The sequence below is a fragment of the Triplophysa rosa genome, linkage group LG11, assembly GCF_024868665.1.
Source record: "Triplophysa rosa linkage group LG11, Trosa_1v2, whole genome shotgun sequence".
Classification (NCBI taxonomy): domain Eukaryota; kingdom Metazoa; phylum Chordata; class Actinopteri; order Cypriniformes; family Nemacheilidae; genus Triplophysa; species Triplophysa rosa.
In genome coordinates, this window is record NC_079900.1 from 12257376 (window position 1) to 12276290 (window position 18915).

The 18915-nt window shown below is 42.0% G+C and overlaps 1 protein-coding gene across 1 annotated transcript; it reads right to left on the reverse strand.

The window, feature by feature from the left end:
* Window positions 1-269: 269 nt before the first annotated feature.
* Window positions 270-16163, reverse strand: limd2 (LIM domain containing 2). The gene is made up of 4 exons (XM_057345544.1): window positions 15997-16163; window positions 4118-4162; window positions 3837-3973; window positions 270-3130 (listed from the first exon to the last, which is right to left on the reverse strand). Exons 1-4 carry the CDS (start codon window positions 15997-15999, stop codon window positions 2971-2973), a joined length of 345 nt encoding a protein of 114 aa, XP_057201527.1. The 5' UTR covers window positions 16000-16163; the 3' UTR covers window positions 270-2970.
* Window positions 16164-18915: the final 2752 nt, after the last annotated feature.

Consider the following 18915-nt stretch of genomic DNA (forward strand, 5'->3'; position numbering starts at 1 on the left):
CAGTCGATCTCCAGGAGCAGGGTTGGTGACCACTGCTGTAAGGTCTACCAAGTTATTATTATGAGGTGATAAAGAACATTTTCAGATGCAGCATTGAGGCAAGTCAATGTCTCTATTTCATTTTTATTTTATTGAATGCATTAAAAACATAATCTTTTTTCCAAACTTAAAAGATTTCAAACCGATTCCAAACTCTAATATTAGTAATGCAGCTCTGGATACAATCTCTTTGCTTTATTTAAAAAAGAACACCCAAAATACAGAAAAAACACCAGCAATAAACCATTTATTTCTTTTCTCCAAAAATGATGTACAAAAATGTAAAATGTGCAACAGAAAATAAAAAAGGGGAGAATCAGAGCAGTCAAATCTGAAAAGAATGAGAGAATGAAACATTGCATTTTATTAACTTGATAAGGAAAAAAGAGCAAAGACCTCCTACTTTAAGGCCACCTGTTCCGCTGATCAAGTTTTAGATATAGTAATACACTTTGAGTACATTGATCTCTGCTCAGTCAATGCATGTGGACAACTGCAATTCAAAATAATCTTTTTCAACTATCCTTACACTTATAAAGACAAACTCATGCATTTCAAGAACTACAAATCAGAAAAGAGCAAAGCGTACCTTTTTCTTATTTGTTCCGGAAGTTGATAAAAGACATTGAGCGTTTGCAGGGTATTGTGTCATTTGTACCTTGGCGCAAACGCGCTTAAAATTGGTGTAAAACACACAGTGATTTGTGCTTGTGAAAAGTTGGATCCACAGAATAAATTCACAAGAAAAGAAATCATTGTAAATATGGCCAACATATAATAAACATAAAAGTGTTTAGAGAAAACTTTAATAAAACACGCTGTTCTTATGAAACGTTTAAAACAAAAATAAAACTAATATACTAAAGCTTAATACGAAAATATGATTCCTGTTCAAGAGCGGTTGATAATTTCTCTAAACTTCACAATGCATTTCAATTTCACAGTAATCTTAAATATTTACACAGAGGGACTTTTGTGGCATTTAAGTTGATGAAAACATTTGGATGATTCTCAATGGCTTTGCAAGTCTAATGTAGCATCTCCTTAAACAAACCGACAAAACAAAAGGCCATTGCACTTGAAGGCAGACAGGATACTACAAATACACAACCCACTATCATGAACCTATCAACAGATCACTTCCTTATGGCATTTAACATATACAGACATCAAAATACCTGTCTTTACTACAAAACACAAGAGCAACAGAATTAAAACACAGAGGCAATTCATTCATTAAAAGAAACATGGTGTCAATGCTGTTATTACACAAACACATGAACCACTAAAGGTCACGATTTAGGACGTCGCATAACATGGCCACAATGACAAATCAGGAGATGCAGTCACAGTTTCACACTGACATGTAAATGTGCATATAAAACCTCTGATGTGGAAGTGTTCATTTACAGCAATCGCCTTTCTGCTTTAAATCTCAACCACTCACTATTTGTGAAAAATATCTGCTTTTTAGGGAACATAACTTCAAGTCACCAACAGCTTTTAACAATGAACACTGAGCGTTACACAGTTGGATCCTTGAGACCCATCTAGATTCCTGAGCAAAGCTTAGGAGCCACACTGTTACGTATGTACTCGCAAAGTCCCAACGAAACCCTGTCACAAAGATGCCCACAGGAAACAGCCAAAACTATGCGATGACAGGAAGTGGTGGAAGGGGGAAAAGGCAATGGCGCGCGAAGCATCGTAAATGTCGTTTCCTCTGAGACCTAGTTCCCTGTGAAGATCTTATTTTGTCGTACAAGCTTGGTCCCATGCAGCAAGGCATAAGTACAGTACAGTGCATCAAAGTACATTTACTCTGCTTAGTGGTACCAATGTACAATGCCTTTGCAAGTAATCAATGAGAAAAGGTTTATTAAAATTTGCAGTATTCTAATTAAGACTAAACGAGTAAAATAAGAAGTTAAACAGTGTTCCCAATCACTACATGGCATCACATTAAAGCAAAACATTAAGAGGCCGAAGTAATGTTGGGCCTAATAAAGAATAGCATCCACAACACTAGAGGGCGTCAGAAAAAGTAAAAGAAAAGACTAGCCTGGTTTCAGGATTCAGCCACTGAACAACCCAAAGTGGTCAATATGCAGTGGCACATGGGCATAAAAGTCAAACGGCTTGAGCATCCCATGAAATTTTATTTCATAAGGAAGTTCATATTGGATTTGTTAAAACTACACAGAGACCTGTCTTACAGAAACGTTATCAATATTTAATTACTGAAAAGATAAAGCGTGGAATGGGCAGGAAAGACAGTGTATAAGGATGACAAAATAAAAAGAACGGGCTGAGGAGAAATGAAGAGTTTTAACAGTACAGTGTACCCTGTAGATTCACAGATAAAATCCCCTGCGCCAACAAAGAAAAACACATTCAAAGGAAACTGTTAAGCTATTAAGTCTGAAAACAGTATTGATTGCTACAACACAAATAAAGGGGAAAAAATTATAAAAACACTTTACTTCAACTAAAATTGTGGATGGAACACCTCAAGACCACTTTCAGGACAAGTAAACAAACAAAAACAAAACAATACTAGTACTGCCAAACTAGATGGGTATGATGCTGAGTAACAACCCATCTATGAAGAGAGTTTGGTCACAATCAACTAACAGTTTACTACGGACGAACTCAATGTAAAAGAAATACTAAAAAAAATATAATTACATTTGCCAAAGCTATGCAAAACTAAGAGCAAGCATAAAAATAAAAAAGGAAAGGAAAGATAATAAACCCTACTTTATCAAGAATGGTATCTGTGATTGTTATATCATAAGGAGTGCTGGCTCAACCGGCTGTGCGCTCAAAATAAAACTGCAAGTGTGTGTGTAAGTGGTAGGGTAGGGTATATAAAGGGTTGTAATCATTGGTCAAAGGAGGGGACAGCTGAGCTTTGGAAATCACTGAAGATTATGATGTCTTGGTGATGCTTTCAGCATCCTTGGAGGCCCAGAGCTCCTTATGCTGCTTGCGACCGAAGCCCTCGTCATAGTTCCCTTTACTCTTGAAGAGCTGCTGGAAGTGTGGCTTGCAGTAGAACTCCCCCTGCAAGGCCGCGTAGGATCCCAGACTACAGAGAGAAAGAAGCAAGCGAGAACACTACAGTCAAATCAGCAATGCACAGTAGTAGAAGCAGAAATAAGTTTACTACGATCTACAATTGCAGGTTAGTTCAACAGAAAAATTGGGCTATTTTATTGCGTTAAATCTTTAAAAGATATTCATTTTAGCAACTAACGATTATTTTAATTGTCGACTAATCTAACGATTATTTTTTCGATTAGTCGACTAATCTAACGATTTTACGTTTATTTTTAACGAAGACGTATTTTAGTAGTCAACGTAATCGACGACGTCGACGCGTCCTTGCAGCACTAATTCATTTACATTATATTTACGCATTTGGCAGACGCTTTTATCCAAAGCGACTTACATTGCATATATACTATACATTTTTTTTTTTTTAAGTATGTGCAATCCCTGGGATTGAACCCATGAACTTGACGTTGCTAACGCCATGCTCTAACCACTGAGGCACAGGAAAGCTATTCAAGTTTTGTTTGAAGCAGTAAGTGGCAAAAACGAGACAAAAAAAAAAGAAGTAAAATGCAATTCTTCCTTCTCGATAGAACAAGCTGTACAGTACATTATGCTGATAGTGAAAAGTTTAGGTATGTTGAAACTGGCATTGCATTAACCTCATGGTAAGTTAGAAACACCCGCATTGTTCTTTTTTTGTGTGTGTTGCGCATGTGTGTGTGCAAAAAGAGTCTAACCTGAGTTTGGTGTTGCAGTGCTTGCAGCAGAAGCACGTGTTGTGAAAGATGAGGTTGTTGGCCACCAGTCTCTCCATTGGGTAAACTGTCTTTTCACATGATGCACACGTCTCCTTCTGCATCTTGAAACTGAAAGACTGGGATGGAACAGAGACAAACACTAGTTTATTTTCAGAGAAAAACACTAGTTTATTTTCAATCAGAAGCTATAAATACGGTCAAATACTGTCCTAATGAACAGACGGAGAAAGCCAGATATGGATGTGGACAAAGAAATGTACCTTGGAGCGCTGAACAGGCTTGTCATCAGATGAGTTCCTGTTGTCCTGGAAACAAAAAAGAAAAAAAGAAAATGAAGCCAGTGGTCTTAAGACAGGTTACCCATGGCAACACTATTTCAGGCACTGCCTTGTGAATACCACAACATAATCCAGCACATCATTCATCCACCAGCACTGCTGTTCTTTAGCAAAGCAGCCCTTCTGCTCTGATGTCACTCCAAAAAGCTTCTCTCCGTTCTCTTCCATCACTTTCCATCCTATATCCCATTTCCATCTGGCCGTATTTTGCCTGTGGCATGTACGCACACGCACGCACGCACAGCTTCAGCAGGTCTAAAGCTATAATGACATTTATTGCATAACGCATTCAAAACCTGTTTGCATGAACAGCTGGCAACCTTAACAGGCCTCAAAATTACACGTTGTGAACTTAAAGCAAACTTGCTGCAACAGTGTGTCATGCATTCTGACTTCTTTACAATGTTAAACATGCTGTCTTCTCATGCTTAACATGGTCAACTTGTCAAAAAACGAGTTGGGCGTATTACATAGTATTTCTGTGCTCGATACACTCCCCCAGCGATCGTACAGGTTTCGGAAAGTTTTTTTTTGAACATATAAAACTGTTTCGTAACAATTTTTCTTAGTCCCTTATTGGACAATTCTCCCGGAAAAGCATGCGGCAGCAAGGAGAGCAGGAGAAGGAGCATGCGCAGACCTCACATTCACTTGTGTGCAGGAGAGAGAGAGCATACGTTTGCGAAGTTCAGGTGTTTGTTTGTTCACTGCATTTGGGTGATGAATGTTATATAAACGGTGGATATAATGCTGGATTTGTAGATCGTTTGAAACTGATAAATGGAGCCGTCCCAGCGCTAAAAGATGCCGGACATGAACCGCATGCGGTGAGTGAAACTGATGTCTGTGTTTTGTTGGCAATGGATGCGCATGTGCTTTAGTTCAGCCTGATTTGAACATCAACAACGGCTAAGAGAAATCGGACACCCCGCCTTTAAGTGACATCAGAAAGATGACGGCAGAGACAATGCAAGTCCATAAAATGTTAAGAAGCAATGCTGTATAGGAATCATCTGGTTAATAGAATTACTTGAAGCACACACACGACTGAAATGCTGAACGGACAGATTTTTATGTAAGCACTACTTGGGTTTGCCAAATGCACCTCTACTACAGCATCATCTTTGTTTTCTTTGTAGAAATCTTTCATTTGAATATCTCACAGATCTGATGGTAGAAGTTTCACATGTCGATTAGAGGTGGAAATTACATTGATATTTGGAACACTATAATATCACACCTATTCATGTTTGATGTGTAATTGTTCAAATCTGTTGTGTTTGTTGTTGATCTTTCAATTTCAACTGACATCTTACTTTATCTATTTTATTTTATGATACTCTGCTGACATTGAACTTTGATAATGGTACACAATTATTACATTCTGGTTGAATGGAAATAATGGAGCATGCATTGACAAAATGCTATAGATCAGAAATTCATGGTTTGGAATATTGTAATGTAAAACAAATTTACATTTCCCTCTAATCTTTACCATTGATTTTCCTCTGCTAGGTTATTTGCCAACCTCAGGTGGTTACAATACAATTACAATACAATACAATACATGTATCAGTGATGACCATCACACCAGACAACAGTCAACACCACACATTTCACAAATTACAGCCATTATCGAGAGACACACAAACACCATCAATACCCTAAAATGAGATTACAACCACTCAGCATTGACAATAAAACATTCCATTAACAAAAAAAAAAACACAACAAGACAAGAACATTTGCTGAGCTGGCCAGCAGTATCAAGCACTAATAGTTTACATATTATAGACCGTTTTATCGGCCGCACGCGCAAGCCTGACCCCCAGATAACTTCTGGTTTCTGTTTGGCTAGTGTCTAATTATATAACTATTTATATTTAATTTATGTTAATATTAATTTGATTTTTTTTTACTGTATAATAATTATATTGAATTTTGTTGTATGTTCATTTTATTAAATAAACAATTTGTTGAATGGGTGCTGTAGTTTTGACGCATTTAAACAAACCGTATGTTACATTGACATCTAGCGGTTGAGCTTGGTATTGGAGTCTTGATTCAAAATATTGGAGAGGCAAGTTTAGCAAAGTAACGGTTCTTCTCGGTTTCTTTTGCTTGTTATCAGAAATAATCTACAAGCACTCTATTATTTGCGAATGTGTACTGGAAATTAAGCTGGGGGTCACAAAAGTGTGCATGCGCAGTAATGTTTATTTATGTTAAGATGAATCAGTCTATAGAAATCATTTTTTCTTTCAATGAATCACTCTTTTGTTCTCTGTTGTTCAGTTGCATAATCTCTACAACGTGGTCATTCCCTATACTATATATACTAGTCTACAAACTAAAAGCAGAACAAAACCATGATTACACTTCATCTGATAAAGGCACAACACACCCCAGTGCAAGACAACATCCAAACCACTTCCTGTTTCAGAGTCTGGTGTTGCACGTTCGCAGGCATTTACATATACTCACTAAACACACAAATATCTACACACCATTTCCATAAGGATGTCATTTTCCAAGACGGAAAACCGCGTTTGTGACGACTAAACAAGTACATACACATGAATACAAAGCAACCCATTATAAAATCTCAGGAGGGAATTTTTAAAACAACAAGCCTGTTTTACAGAAGTGCTATAAAATGATGACACAAACGGCTCAAACCCCAAACAAGAAGATGCTCCAGTCAGTCACAGTTGAAATGGTGGCAAAACAGGACTAGTCATGTGTGAATGTGTTGTGTGTATTAACACGAAGATATGAGTGAAGCATGCAAAACAATTGAGAAGGGCTCCATCTCAGCTGGTGCCATCTGTCCTTTTTTGCCTTTTTTGTACATACGACTGAGACAAACACGCTCTCTCACTGCACGCAGGCAGATAGCACTGCTGCCAACCGTCTGCGCTGTGGCAGGAAGGAGTGACGACACATGCTCTTCCTGTGCTCTGCTCTGATGCACTTTATGATGCTGGGGACCAAGCCGCCCTCCCTAGAGAACCTCAAAAATCAACCATTAACTGACCTACAGAGTGATTCACAGCCTCAGAGCTGTATGCTAAAAAAACCTTGCTGTTCACGATCAGGAAAAAACACTGAATTACAGATCAAATAACCATTTAATCTGGGTTTGCCTAGTTGAAAAACCTAGTTGCGCAAGCATTAAAATACACACCAACAATGCTTAGACATCACATCTATTCTGACCCACGAGGAGATGACAGGTGACCTGTGTGTCCATTTCAGATTCACAGTGTGTGTGAGAACAAACTAAATATCTGACACAAATTTTAAATTATAGGCAACCAGACGGACATTGGGCCAAACTGTGACCCAAGGCAGTGTGTGTACATATTTGACCCCTCTCTCCCCCTCAGTCACTGTCAGATCAGTATGATTTGTTATGCCCTGCTGTTACCAAAGGTCAGTATTTTACTCTCTCCCACAGCCACAAACACACACATTTACTCTCCATTACTCTCTCTCTAGTAGTAGACTGCAGACGCTCTTTTAATCTCATTAGCTGGACAAAATCCCATCAACTGCTTCCCATGGGTCTAAAAAGCCAGGGCAATAGGCAGACGTTCAGTGAAGTGAGAGGAGCTGAGGTGAGATAACACCCCTCCTGGGATCACCATACACACACAGGGGGTCCACTTACTACAATGTGGCTTTAAAGGAAAGCAACAGACAACACAAACAACATATACATTGGCTAACAGATGCATAAAAATGGTGACAGCTGATGAGCATCAACACATATTACACTGCGTTCCAAATTATTATGCAAATTGGATTTAAGTGTCGTAAACATTTAATTTTATATTGTTCAATTAAACTTATGGATGGTATTGTGTCTCAGTGCTCTTTGGATCACTGAAATCAATCTCAGACACCTGTGATAAGTAGTTTGCCAGGTGAGCCCAATTAAAGGAAAACTACTTAAGAAGGACGTTCCACATTATTAAGCAGGCCACAGGTTTCAAGCAATATGGGAAAGAAAAAGGATCTGTCTGCTGCCGAAAAGCGTCAAATAGTGCAATGTCTTGGACAAGGTATGAAAACATTAGATATTTCACGAAAACTTAAGCGAGATCATCGTACTGTGAAGACATTTGTGGCTGATTCAGAGCACAGAAGGGTTCGTGCAGATAAAGGCAGAATGAGGAAGGTTTCTTCCAGACAAATTCATCGGATTAAGAGAGCAGCTGCAAAAATGCCATTGCAAAGCAGCAAACAGGTATTTGAAGCTGCTGGTGCCTCGGGAGTCCCGAAAACCTCAAGGTGTAGGATCCTCCAGATGCTTGCAGTTGTGCATAAACCTACTATTCGGCCACCCCTAACCAATGCTCACAAGCAGAAACGGTTGCAGTGGGCCCACACATACATGAAGACTAATTTTCAAACAGTCTTGTTTACTGATGAGTGCCGTGCAACCCTGGATGGTCCAGATGGATGGAGTAGTGGATGGTTGGTGGATGGCCACCATGTCCCAACAAGGCTGCGACGTCAGCAAGGAGGTGGCGGAGTCATGTTTTGGGCTGGAATCATGGGGAGACAGCTGGTGGGCCCCTTTAGGGTCCCTGAAGGTGTGAAAATGAACTCTGCAAGGTATGTAGAGTTTCTGACTGAGCACTTTCTTCCATGGTACAAAAAGAAGAACCATGCCTTCCGTAGCAAAATCATCTTCATGCATGACAATGCACCATCTCATGCTGCAAAGAATACCTCTGTGTCATTGGCTGCTATGGGCATAAAAGGAGAGAAACTCATGGTGTGGCCACCATCCTCCCCTGACCTCAACCCTATTGAGAACCTTTGGAGCATCCTCAAGCGAAAGATCTATGATGGTGGGAGGCAGTTAGCATCAAAACAGCAGCTCTGGGAGGCTATTCTGACATCCTGCAAAGAAATTCAATCAGAAACTATCCAAAAACTCACAAGTTCAATGGATGCAAGAATTGTGAAGGTGATATCAAAGAAGGGGTCCTATGTTAACATGTAACTTGCCCTGTTAGGATGTTTTTGATTGAAATAGCTTTTGATTTCAGTAAATATGACCTCCTAATGCTGCAAATTCAACAAATGACCATTTTCAGTTTTTTACAACCTATGAAATGTTTTCAAACTCTGTTGTGCATAATAATTTGGAACAGTGCATTTTGAGTTTTTCATTTTTTAAATAAATACTGTTGTCAGTGGGAGGTTTGTTCAATAAAATTCCAAATGTACCCTAACTGTTGATTACTTGAAAATTATACTGACTGTCATTTGCATCGACAAATTAGGAAAACCAGAGAAAGATATCATTTGCATAATAATTTGGAACGCAGTGTAGTATAGGAGTGCCTCAAATGCAGCAAATGATCCAAATTGAGACAATTTGTGTGTCACAATTTCCCATTACAGCACAGGTTAGATGTTTACACAACAGCCCTGACCAAATTTTGTTTTTGCCAACGTCAAGCTATGATTGATCTCCCTAGAACTGGAGAAACAAAATGAGGCCTTGAGCACCAAAAAAAACAGGAGACATTAATCTCAAGTGGCATCAAACCTGGTTTGCCTCCACTGTATCAATAACCATTCACTTGTGTCACATCTGAGGAATAGTTATTTGTGATTCTCCATTACTTCAATATAACTGTGGCGAGGGGGTGTGGTTTTGCGAGGTCTGCGCCGAGGGGAGGAGTCGAGAGAAAACGGCGCGTAAGTAAGTCAAGCACACATTAAGATCACCTGTGTCTCGTTCCGCGTGGTGCGCGTCTTGTCCTGAATGTCAGTTGGTAAACCCACCGGCCACCCCAAAAGCACCATTGTGCCTCTTCCACTTGTACGGGTCCCCTTCGAGAGAATTGGTATGGACCTGATCGGGCCCTTAGAACGGTCAGCATGCGGGCATCGCTTCGCATTGGTCATTGTAGATTATGCGACGCGATACCCCGAGGCAGTGGCCCTCCGCAGCATTTCCGTGAAAGGAGCGGACGCTCTGTTTCGAGTAATCTACCGCGTGGGAATCCCAAAGGAGGTTCTCACGGATCAAGGCACGGCGTTCATCTCACGGACTCTCCGCGAACTGTACGATTTATTGGGCATTAAGGCGATTCAGACCAGTGTCTATCACCCACAAACGGACGGGCTGGTCGAACGTTTTAATCGCACCTGAAAGCAATGATCCGTAAGTTTGTGCACGATGACGCCAAAAATTGGGATCGATGGCTGGAACCCCTGTTATTTGCCGTGCGGGAGGTGCCGCAAGCCTCCACGGGGTTTTACCCCTTTGAGCTTATATGGACGTCAACCGTAGGGGTGTTGGATGTCCTAAGGGAAACTTGGGAGAACGGACCTTCAGATAGCAAAAAACAAATTCAGTATGTCCTGGACCTGAGAGCAAAACTCCACACACTGGGGCGGCTCTCAACAGAGAATTTGTTACAGGCCAAGGACAGACAAAGCCGACAATATAACAGGGGTACCAGATTGCGCAAATTTGCACCGGGAGATAAAGTTCTTGTATTACTCCCCACCTCAAGCTCCAAATTACTTGCTAAGTGGCAAGGGCCCTTCGAGGTCACACAGCGAATAGGAGATCTCAATTATGAGGTGGTTCGATCCGACAGAAGCGGGGCACATCAAATCTATCACCTCAACCTCCTTAAAAAATGGAGTGAGGCGAACACGGTGATGCTGGCGACAGTAGTGAGTAGAGAGGAAGACCTCGGGCCAGAAGTGAGCAACAAAAACCAATCCCTTGCTCTGGCCCCAGGGGATCACCTCTCACTCTCCCAGCTCACCGATGTTGCCAGGTTGCAAGCGAATTTCGCAGATGTGTTCTTGCCCCTGCCCGGCCGCACTAATCTCATCGAGCACCATATTGATACCCAGCCGGGCGCGGTCATTCGCAGCCGGCCATATAGGTTACCTGAACACAAAAAGAAGGTGGTTCAGGAAGAATTACAAGTGATGCTAGAGATGGGGTAATAGAAGAGTCCAGCAGTGATTGGGCGAGCCCGATAGTTTTGGTCCCTAAAACTGACGGCTCCGTCCGTTTCTGCGTGGACTATCGCAAGGTGAATGCTGTGTCGAAGTTCGACGTTTATCCGATGCCACGGATTGACGAGTTGCTGGATCAGCTAGGCGCGGCTCGCTTTTATTCGACACTGGATTTGACTAAAGGGTATTGGCAGATCCCTTTATCTCCCTTATCCAAAGAAAAAACAGCTTTCACTACGCCGTTCGGATTACACCAATTCGTCACGCTTCCGTTCGGCTTATTCGGAGCTCCGGCTACCTTCCAGCGTCTCATGGACCGCATACTTCGGCCACACGCAGCATATGCCGCGGCCTACTTAGATGACATCATCATCTACAGCAATGACTGGGAGCGGCATATGCAGCATCTGAGGGCGGTCCTGGGTTCGCTGAGGAGAGCCGGGTTGACGGCTAACCCGAGGAAGTGTGCAATTGGGTCACGGTCAGGTGCGTCCCCAAATTGATAAGACGGCAGTCGTTGCGACCTCACCAAGACCCAAGACCAAAGGAGGTGAGGCAGTTCCTGTGGCTGGCGGGATACTATAGAAGGTTTGTGCCTAATTATTCGGACCTCACCAGCCCGCTGACTGACCTCACTAAAAAGGAGGCACCCGATACCGTTCAGTGGACGGAGCCATGCCAGCAGGCTTTTACCCAGGTGACGGCTGCTCTATGTGGCGGGCCGTTATTGCACTCTCCCGATTTTTCTCTTCCCTTTGTGTTGCAGACCGATGCGTCGGATCGGGGCGTGGGGGCGGTCCTGTCCCAAGAGACAGAGGGTGAGGAACGGCCGGTGCTGTACATCAGTCGTAAGCTCTCAAGGAGAGAGACGATGTACAGCACCATTGAAAAAGAGTGCTTGGCGATCAGGTGGGCCATTCTCACCCTCCGCTATTATCTCCTGGGGTGTGAATTCATGCTCTATTCGGACCACGCTCCCCTCCAGTGGCTACACCGCATGAAGGATACCAACGCGCGGATCACCCGTTGGTATCTAGCGCTACAACCCTTCAAATTCGAGGTGATCCACAGGCCGGGGTCTCAGATGGTCGATTTCCTCTCCAGAAGGAGGGGGGGGAGGCTGCAGGCCGGATGACGCCCCGGCCTGAGTCGGGCGGTGGGGGTATGTGGCGAGGGGGGCGTGGTTTTGCAAGGTCTCCGCCGAGGGGACACATTAAGATCATTTGTGTCTCGTTCCAGTGATTGGTGAGGAGACATGTTTTAAGCAGCACGAGCAGACAACAGAGTTCGAGAGAGAACCCGAGAAGCAGTCTCAGGAGCGAGAGGCTGAGAACAGGAACGGCTGAGGACGAAACCCGAGAGCGAACGTCAGAGACCGTATGCTTCAGAAGAAAGCTGAGAGCATCTTGTGGTGCCATATGTGCCAGGAGGGCCATACTTTATACTATTGTTGGTTTACTTTGCGTTTTGTGGAATAAATATTCGTCTGAGCCACGCCGACCCTGCCTCCTTTCTTCCCTCATACAACAAACTTACTACAATAACCAATGAAAGAACTAATCAATGTTTTCAATTGCCATTTAAAGTCTTATTTAAAGATATTTACATAGCAACCAACTCTGATCTCAAGTGACATTCAAACTTCTATCACATACTATTGTTATGGCTACTTTTCCTGCCTATCTATCAATTACAGTGCTCATTTTCATTTGGCAGAGCGGATTTAACTCTTGGAAAATGTGTGCTAGTAGTCAAGGAAAATTCGTGTCGTCAGCATGAGGACGCATGAAACGCAAAAAGGTTTGAAGTTTAACAAAGAAGTATGTAAAGGTCTTTGCAAATGCTGTCGAGCCACAGACAGAAGCTGACACTTGGGTCAATACAGGGATGTGAAACTTTCAAAGTGTTGAGGCAGAAAAAACGAAGGCGCCTGTACAGTACGTGTGAGAGAGAAGGGTTGTGGGCAGAGGTTAAGAGGAACAGTCTAATGCTTCATTCGACTGCACTGCACAGTATGCCTTTGACCAAAAGAAAGTGCATGGTGTAAAATTTCACCGTGCACTGTTATGTAGCCTAACAGAAGAACATCAGCTAGGCCTGTTATAATAGAAGAGCGTTTGTTAAGTTATTTAAAGTTTAAAAGTACTATTCTGATGTTCAAAAAATAATGTGAGAAATTGAGAGGATAAAACGAATATTCAAATCCAAAATTGTATATTATATTATAAATAATTTACAACGGAGCCCAATGTTTTTGGTATTTGTATATCAGCAAGAGCAAGAACACTTTAGATCTTCCCTTAAGATAGCAAAACCAGGACACATCCCTTTTTGAAGACTTTAAAAACATGCTCAGACACAATTCTAGAAACTAGATCTAGGCACACCATGACACAAAACATAGCCATCAGCATATTCCATACAGAGATCTTATCACGACAAAGGGAGGGAGTGTATTTTGCAATCAGAAACAACAGAATTTCAGCACTTGATACAGCCGAGATGTATGGAATAGAATCTGAAACACTAAGAAGCCAGCAAACCTATCATTCTTTGCTTTTTTACAAGACACTTTACATGCATAAATTTACATAGGAAGACATTCTTTGCTCCTCAGACAAAAACTATTATTTCAAGATCCCCTACAAAACACTTCAGGTTGGGTGACAGACGACACACATGACAGGATAAATGCAAAGACACTTGAACACCAAAATAATACAATCCACATCAGGTGCTGCATTGTAGCTATGTGCTCAATGGAAAGTTCTATTTAGGCCTATGGAGCAAGCCTCATTTCTTCTCTTTTGCCATATAAGGAGAAATTTTGCAAAGAAAAAACGGTTCCATTATCACTCTGCAGAGGCTGTCCCAGAGTCCTCGCTGGCATAATTTCATTAGCATGAAGCTCTAAGAATAGTCAAAGACAAGGGGTAGACTGGGCACTAGAACCGTGTGTGCCATTCAGCCAACAGTTCAAACAAACATGTCGCAAATGCAGTACAAGAGAGAGAACAAGTTGCGCTTACGGCTACGGACAGACATGAAAAGACTTGAACGAATAGACGAATCTAAATGACAAACACACATTTTTATCTGTGATGATCTGAAAGAATGAGAACTTCAATATATGAGTTCAAGAGTTACAAAATGGGCATTTATCACAATAGACAGGCTTACTAGTGTAGAAGTTAAGAGAGTTTCCCATAGACAGACCTTTTAGTTGACCATGCTTCCATGAAGTTGAATACCTTCATATTTTACGTTCCGACAAGTTTCAACATCCCATTGAAACACCTGGATCAACACGACTCCACATTCACTTCTGACAACTGGACAGTTGATGCCGCAGGCTATCATCTCCAGATAAATAATCTGTGTACACAATTATCTGTGCTGTTTTATCTCGAAACCCTGAGGGCCCGTCGTTGCAGTATGCTCCGAGCCTCAACAACAGAGACAGAAAGAGAACATTTATCAGTATATGTAAAAAAAAACTTGGCCCTGCATGTGCAGCCATGCCCACATTCAAAGTATCTCAAGTGCATCAACTGCAAAAACAGGCCAGTTTTCTCATGCTTGAAGATTGCTAAATGGAGCCGATTTAACTCAAGTACATATGTTTGATCAGACAATCCATTGCCAGATGGCCGTGTCTAACTGCCACAACAAAGCACCCCTTTCATTAATAACAGCAATGCAAGAGATGGTACTGAAAAGGTAAGAAGAGTCACAATTATGTTGTATATGTTGAATTTAGACTAAATATTTGGTCGACATACATCGATTTTCATCATTATGCTTACATATTCAACAAACATGTTGCCATGACAACCTAAGCCTGCAAATCACTCCTGTACATTTCAAACATTTGCATAAACTTCCACATATTGGATGCACCGAAAGTCACTTTGTGTAAATATGTCTGACAAAGGAATAAATGTAAATGTAGGCAAACAGGAGAGCAAGCATAGTGCAAGATAAACTTGTCTACAAAATTGTATGTAACCAGACAACACAAATGCACGTCAGTCAGGAGCCCCAACAGCCACGAGCTGCCATCATTGCCTGAAACCAACGAAGGGCTGACTGACATTTCTTGCAAAACACTGCGTGGATGATGCACGGCATCACTGACAGGAGGAACGAGGCTGAGCTCGTCGCCGTGTGAATGTATGATTTCAAAATATACAAACAAACACAGCGTAAGTAAAAGCCATGCTTCAAAGATAACCCCGCAACCTTCCCGGGAACTTAATGGCTGGAATGCACTACAAGACTGTTGCTCAGAGTTGTGGCAGAAAGTCTGCGCCAGTCTGCAGATTTGATCATGTATTGTTTTCTATGCAAACGTTCAAAAAGTCTGCAAGTGTATGATGTCTATTTTTTTTTAATCTGTTCAGATTTTAAAAATCTTGTAGTGTATTCCAGCCTTAACTTAACTGGGTCGGTGCTCGTGGTGCAAGGCCAATATCAGTCTTTATTTATACTAAAATATGTATCTCGCGGAAGACAACGTTACGTGACAGCCATATAACCTGGGTGCTAGACCCCCAATACACAACAACGTATGATGAATGCTGCGTTTACTTTAATCCACTGTGTGGTCGAACAAAAGCATCTCTACTGTAGGAAAAGCATGCGTGTGGGAACGTGTGGTCAATGTAACAACGTGATGTTTCAGACCAATACTCCACACTTAGCGCCCATGCTAGCGTTCTGCACCTCACCACAATAGAAGCGGAGGGGGTCGCTGGGTTCACTGGCTGCTTCTGAATCATAGCGGAGAAACTCACCATCTGTGCCTCCTTATGAGCCCGCTAAAGAGAACGAGGATGAGAGATCCACCGTCCAGTCACTGCGCCCGAGTCGGTTAAAGTGCCGCTCCTTTGAATGATGAACTTCTGTTCAGTAAAAAGCGTATCAGCGTTAGCTGTGATCATCCGAGCCGTGTAAAGAGCTTGACGTATTTTCACCCACCTCACTCTTTTCAACGGACGTTTTTTTTTCTCCTTCATTACGCCTTTTTTTATTCAGCAGGATGTCGCACGCAATTGGATGCCGCACGCGCAGCGTCCTCGCGCTCTCCTCCCACATCAGAATTTTAATAATTTGCAAAAAAAGGACATATTGCGGTCATGTTACCATTACCTTTGATTTTTTCATCTCATTCCAAATTCATGCTAGACTTAAGGACGTAAGGTAAGCGTTACTTGTGTATAATTGATTACCCCACAATTAACAGACAATGTATGAGAATGTAGGTTAAAGTAAAATGTATTGAAAAATACAAAAATTGCGTTCATGTAAAAATGAATTAGATTCGTCATCATAACTATACGTCATCATACAAGAATGCTGAACACAGCATAGAAACAGATGTCCATGTCTTGAATTCAATAATGCTCAATGTCTCAATTCTGCCATATAAAGGTAACAAAGAAATAAGAAACGCTAGGCTTGCTTTGTTAGCTGGTGACCACTACACTAGAAGATGGTCTCATTGGAAACAGATGTTATGGAGTCACCTTTCATAATGATAGGGAGGTGGTGGTACCATAAAACATTGCAGTGGAGCAAGAGGACAATATGATGGTGGGATACATCTGAACATCCACCATCTGGTGGAAAGATACAACATTGCAACCTTAAAACTGTATATTTTTCTGTTCCACAGTTTTTAAACGGCAACATTGTTCACATTTAGGAAAGTAATGCATTAAGACAAAACCAGTAGTTCAAAGCATGATCAAGAAGTTTTATTTGGTATCATTACAAACTAAATTTGGCCAAAGTTATATTCCTCGACTCTGATAGGACCAACAGATGCTCTCTCTCACCATAGATCTGTGAAATGAGAGAGTTAGAATAGCACAGGACCATAAAAAAACATGACTGTAAATACTGCACATACCTTTGGGAAGTTGATCACTTCCAGTCCTCATACCACAGGCCGAGTCACAGCAGGTACAAACCTGGTCGGACTCATCAGCAGTCACCCACCTGCCAGAAAAACAATATATTACCTTGTTGCACACACTCGTTTTTCTATGCACTTTAAGGCAACATACCCATTAGCAGCAAATGAGCAAGCCTTTTGCTCAGCATTAGTAGGGGTGGATTCTGCAGCAACCTTTAAAACACAAGTGATGTAGACCTACAAAGAGATTTTTGTTTGAACACCTCTCATGCCACAGGTCATCAAAACCTACACATATCCTTACATAACAGCCCACTGTTCTCTTGCGGGAACCTGAAAACCTCTAGCTGAAACTGCAGTTTGTCATTTTGAGTTCGGGGCAGGAAGCGAGAGCTGGAGCCAGTGAGCTTGGCATCAACCAGGCACCTGAGGAAGAAATGATTTAACTTAATCCTTCAGAAAGAGGATACATATGAGAGACTTCTCACCCGTTATTCTCAATGAAGGAGTATCTAGGGGCAGCACTGGTTGTACGACCTTCAATATTTATGAAGTTAGAAGCAGGGCTGGACTGTGACGTTAATTTGGCCCTGGCATCTTTGACCAGCTTCGGCCCTCCACCATTTTTGTCGACGGGGGGGGGATGTGAGTATGTGGGGTGCGAGTGGTATGTTGTGCTGCTGTCATTGTCTTTCCTGCATACATGTCCGATTCGCAATTGCATTCGCGTCCGGGCATAAGCGCACGATTCACGCTTCTAATCCGTCCGTCTCTATGGCCTATGCGTCCGTTTCGGCCCAAAAAGTACATCGGCCCACCGGGAAAATGCCCGGTATGCCCGATGGCCAATCCAGCCCTGGTTAGAAGTCTTCTCAAATATCCAGTCATCTGTGGGGAAACAGATGTCAGCCAAGGTTTACATAACATTGGTGAACATTACATATACGAACCAGTCATGAGCTTGAGGAAGAAAATCAAAAGTTCCTCTGCAACCTTGGTTGCAGCATATGGTACCCAAGTGGGCATTAGGATATTGCTGCTCACATTATGCAACCTGTAGTTGACAGGCAGGGCAGTCAGCAAAAAGCCATCTTTAACTGTGCATTATATAAAAAAAACCTCACCTTGGATAGTGACACTCAATATCAACCATAGCACCACTACTCCTGACAATAGGACTACCACCTAAAGCATCTTGGGGAGTGTAGACAAGGGTGAAGGTATAAACAAGCTCATCTTCAGTCACCTAAAGCAAATGAAAAGTTGGGGTTCAATTCATAAACTTCTCAGGTAATAGGATATTAAAAAGAATAAATAAAACCCTCACTGTTAACATGCTGCCACATCCATGCAGTGCTGACTCAAAGATAAGCACTCAAAGATTGTCCTCCCCTGTTGCAAGCACAGCCTCCCAGTGCAAAACCGGAGGCCATTAAAAGCTGCCCAGTCCCAAAGAGATCTTACATCACTTCCACATACACGGAATTCTCACCACACGGAGCAGCTACAAATAGGATGCCGCAGCTCAAAAGGAATCTCTGGCTGCACCAGTTCTTCTGGCAGTCTTGGAAAGGTCCACATACGTTTCTCCATCGGACACTGCAAAAGCTGTTTGGACTGAACACCCAGAGGATCTTGACCAGGCTTTCCACCAGCCACACCAGGTGTCTGCATAGACATCGGAGACGAAAACCTCTGTGGTACAAACATGGGCATTCTGGTTTCACTCTGCTGAGGCACTAGTGAGGTACAGGCTCATGTCACAGGTGGAAATCATTAACTCTTAATCAAAAAA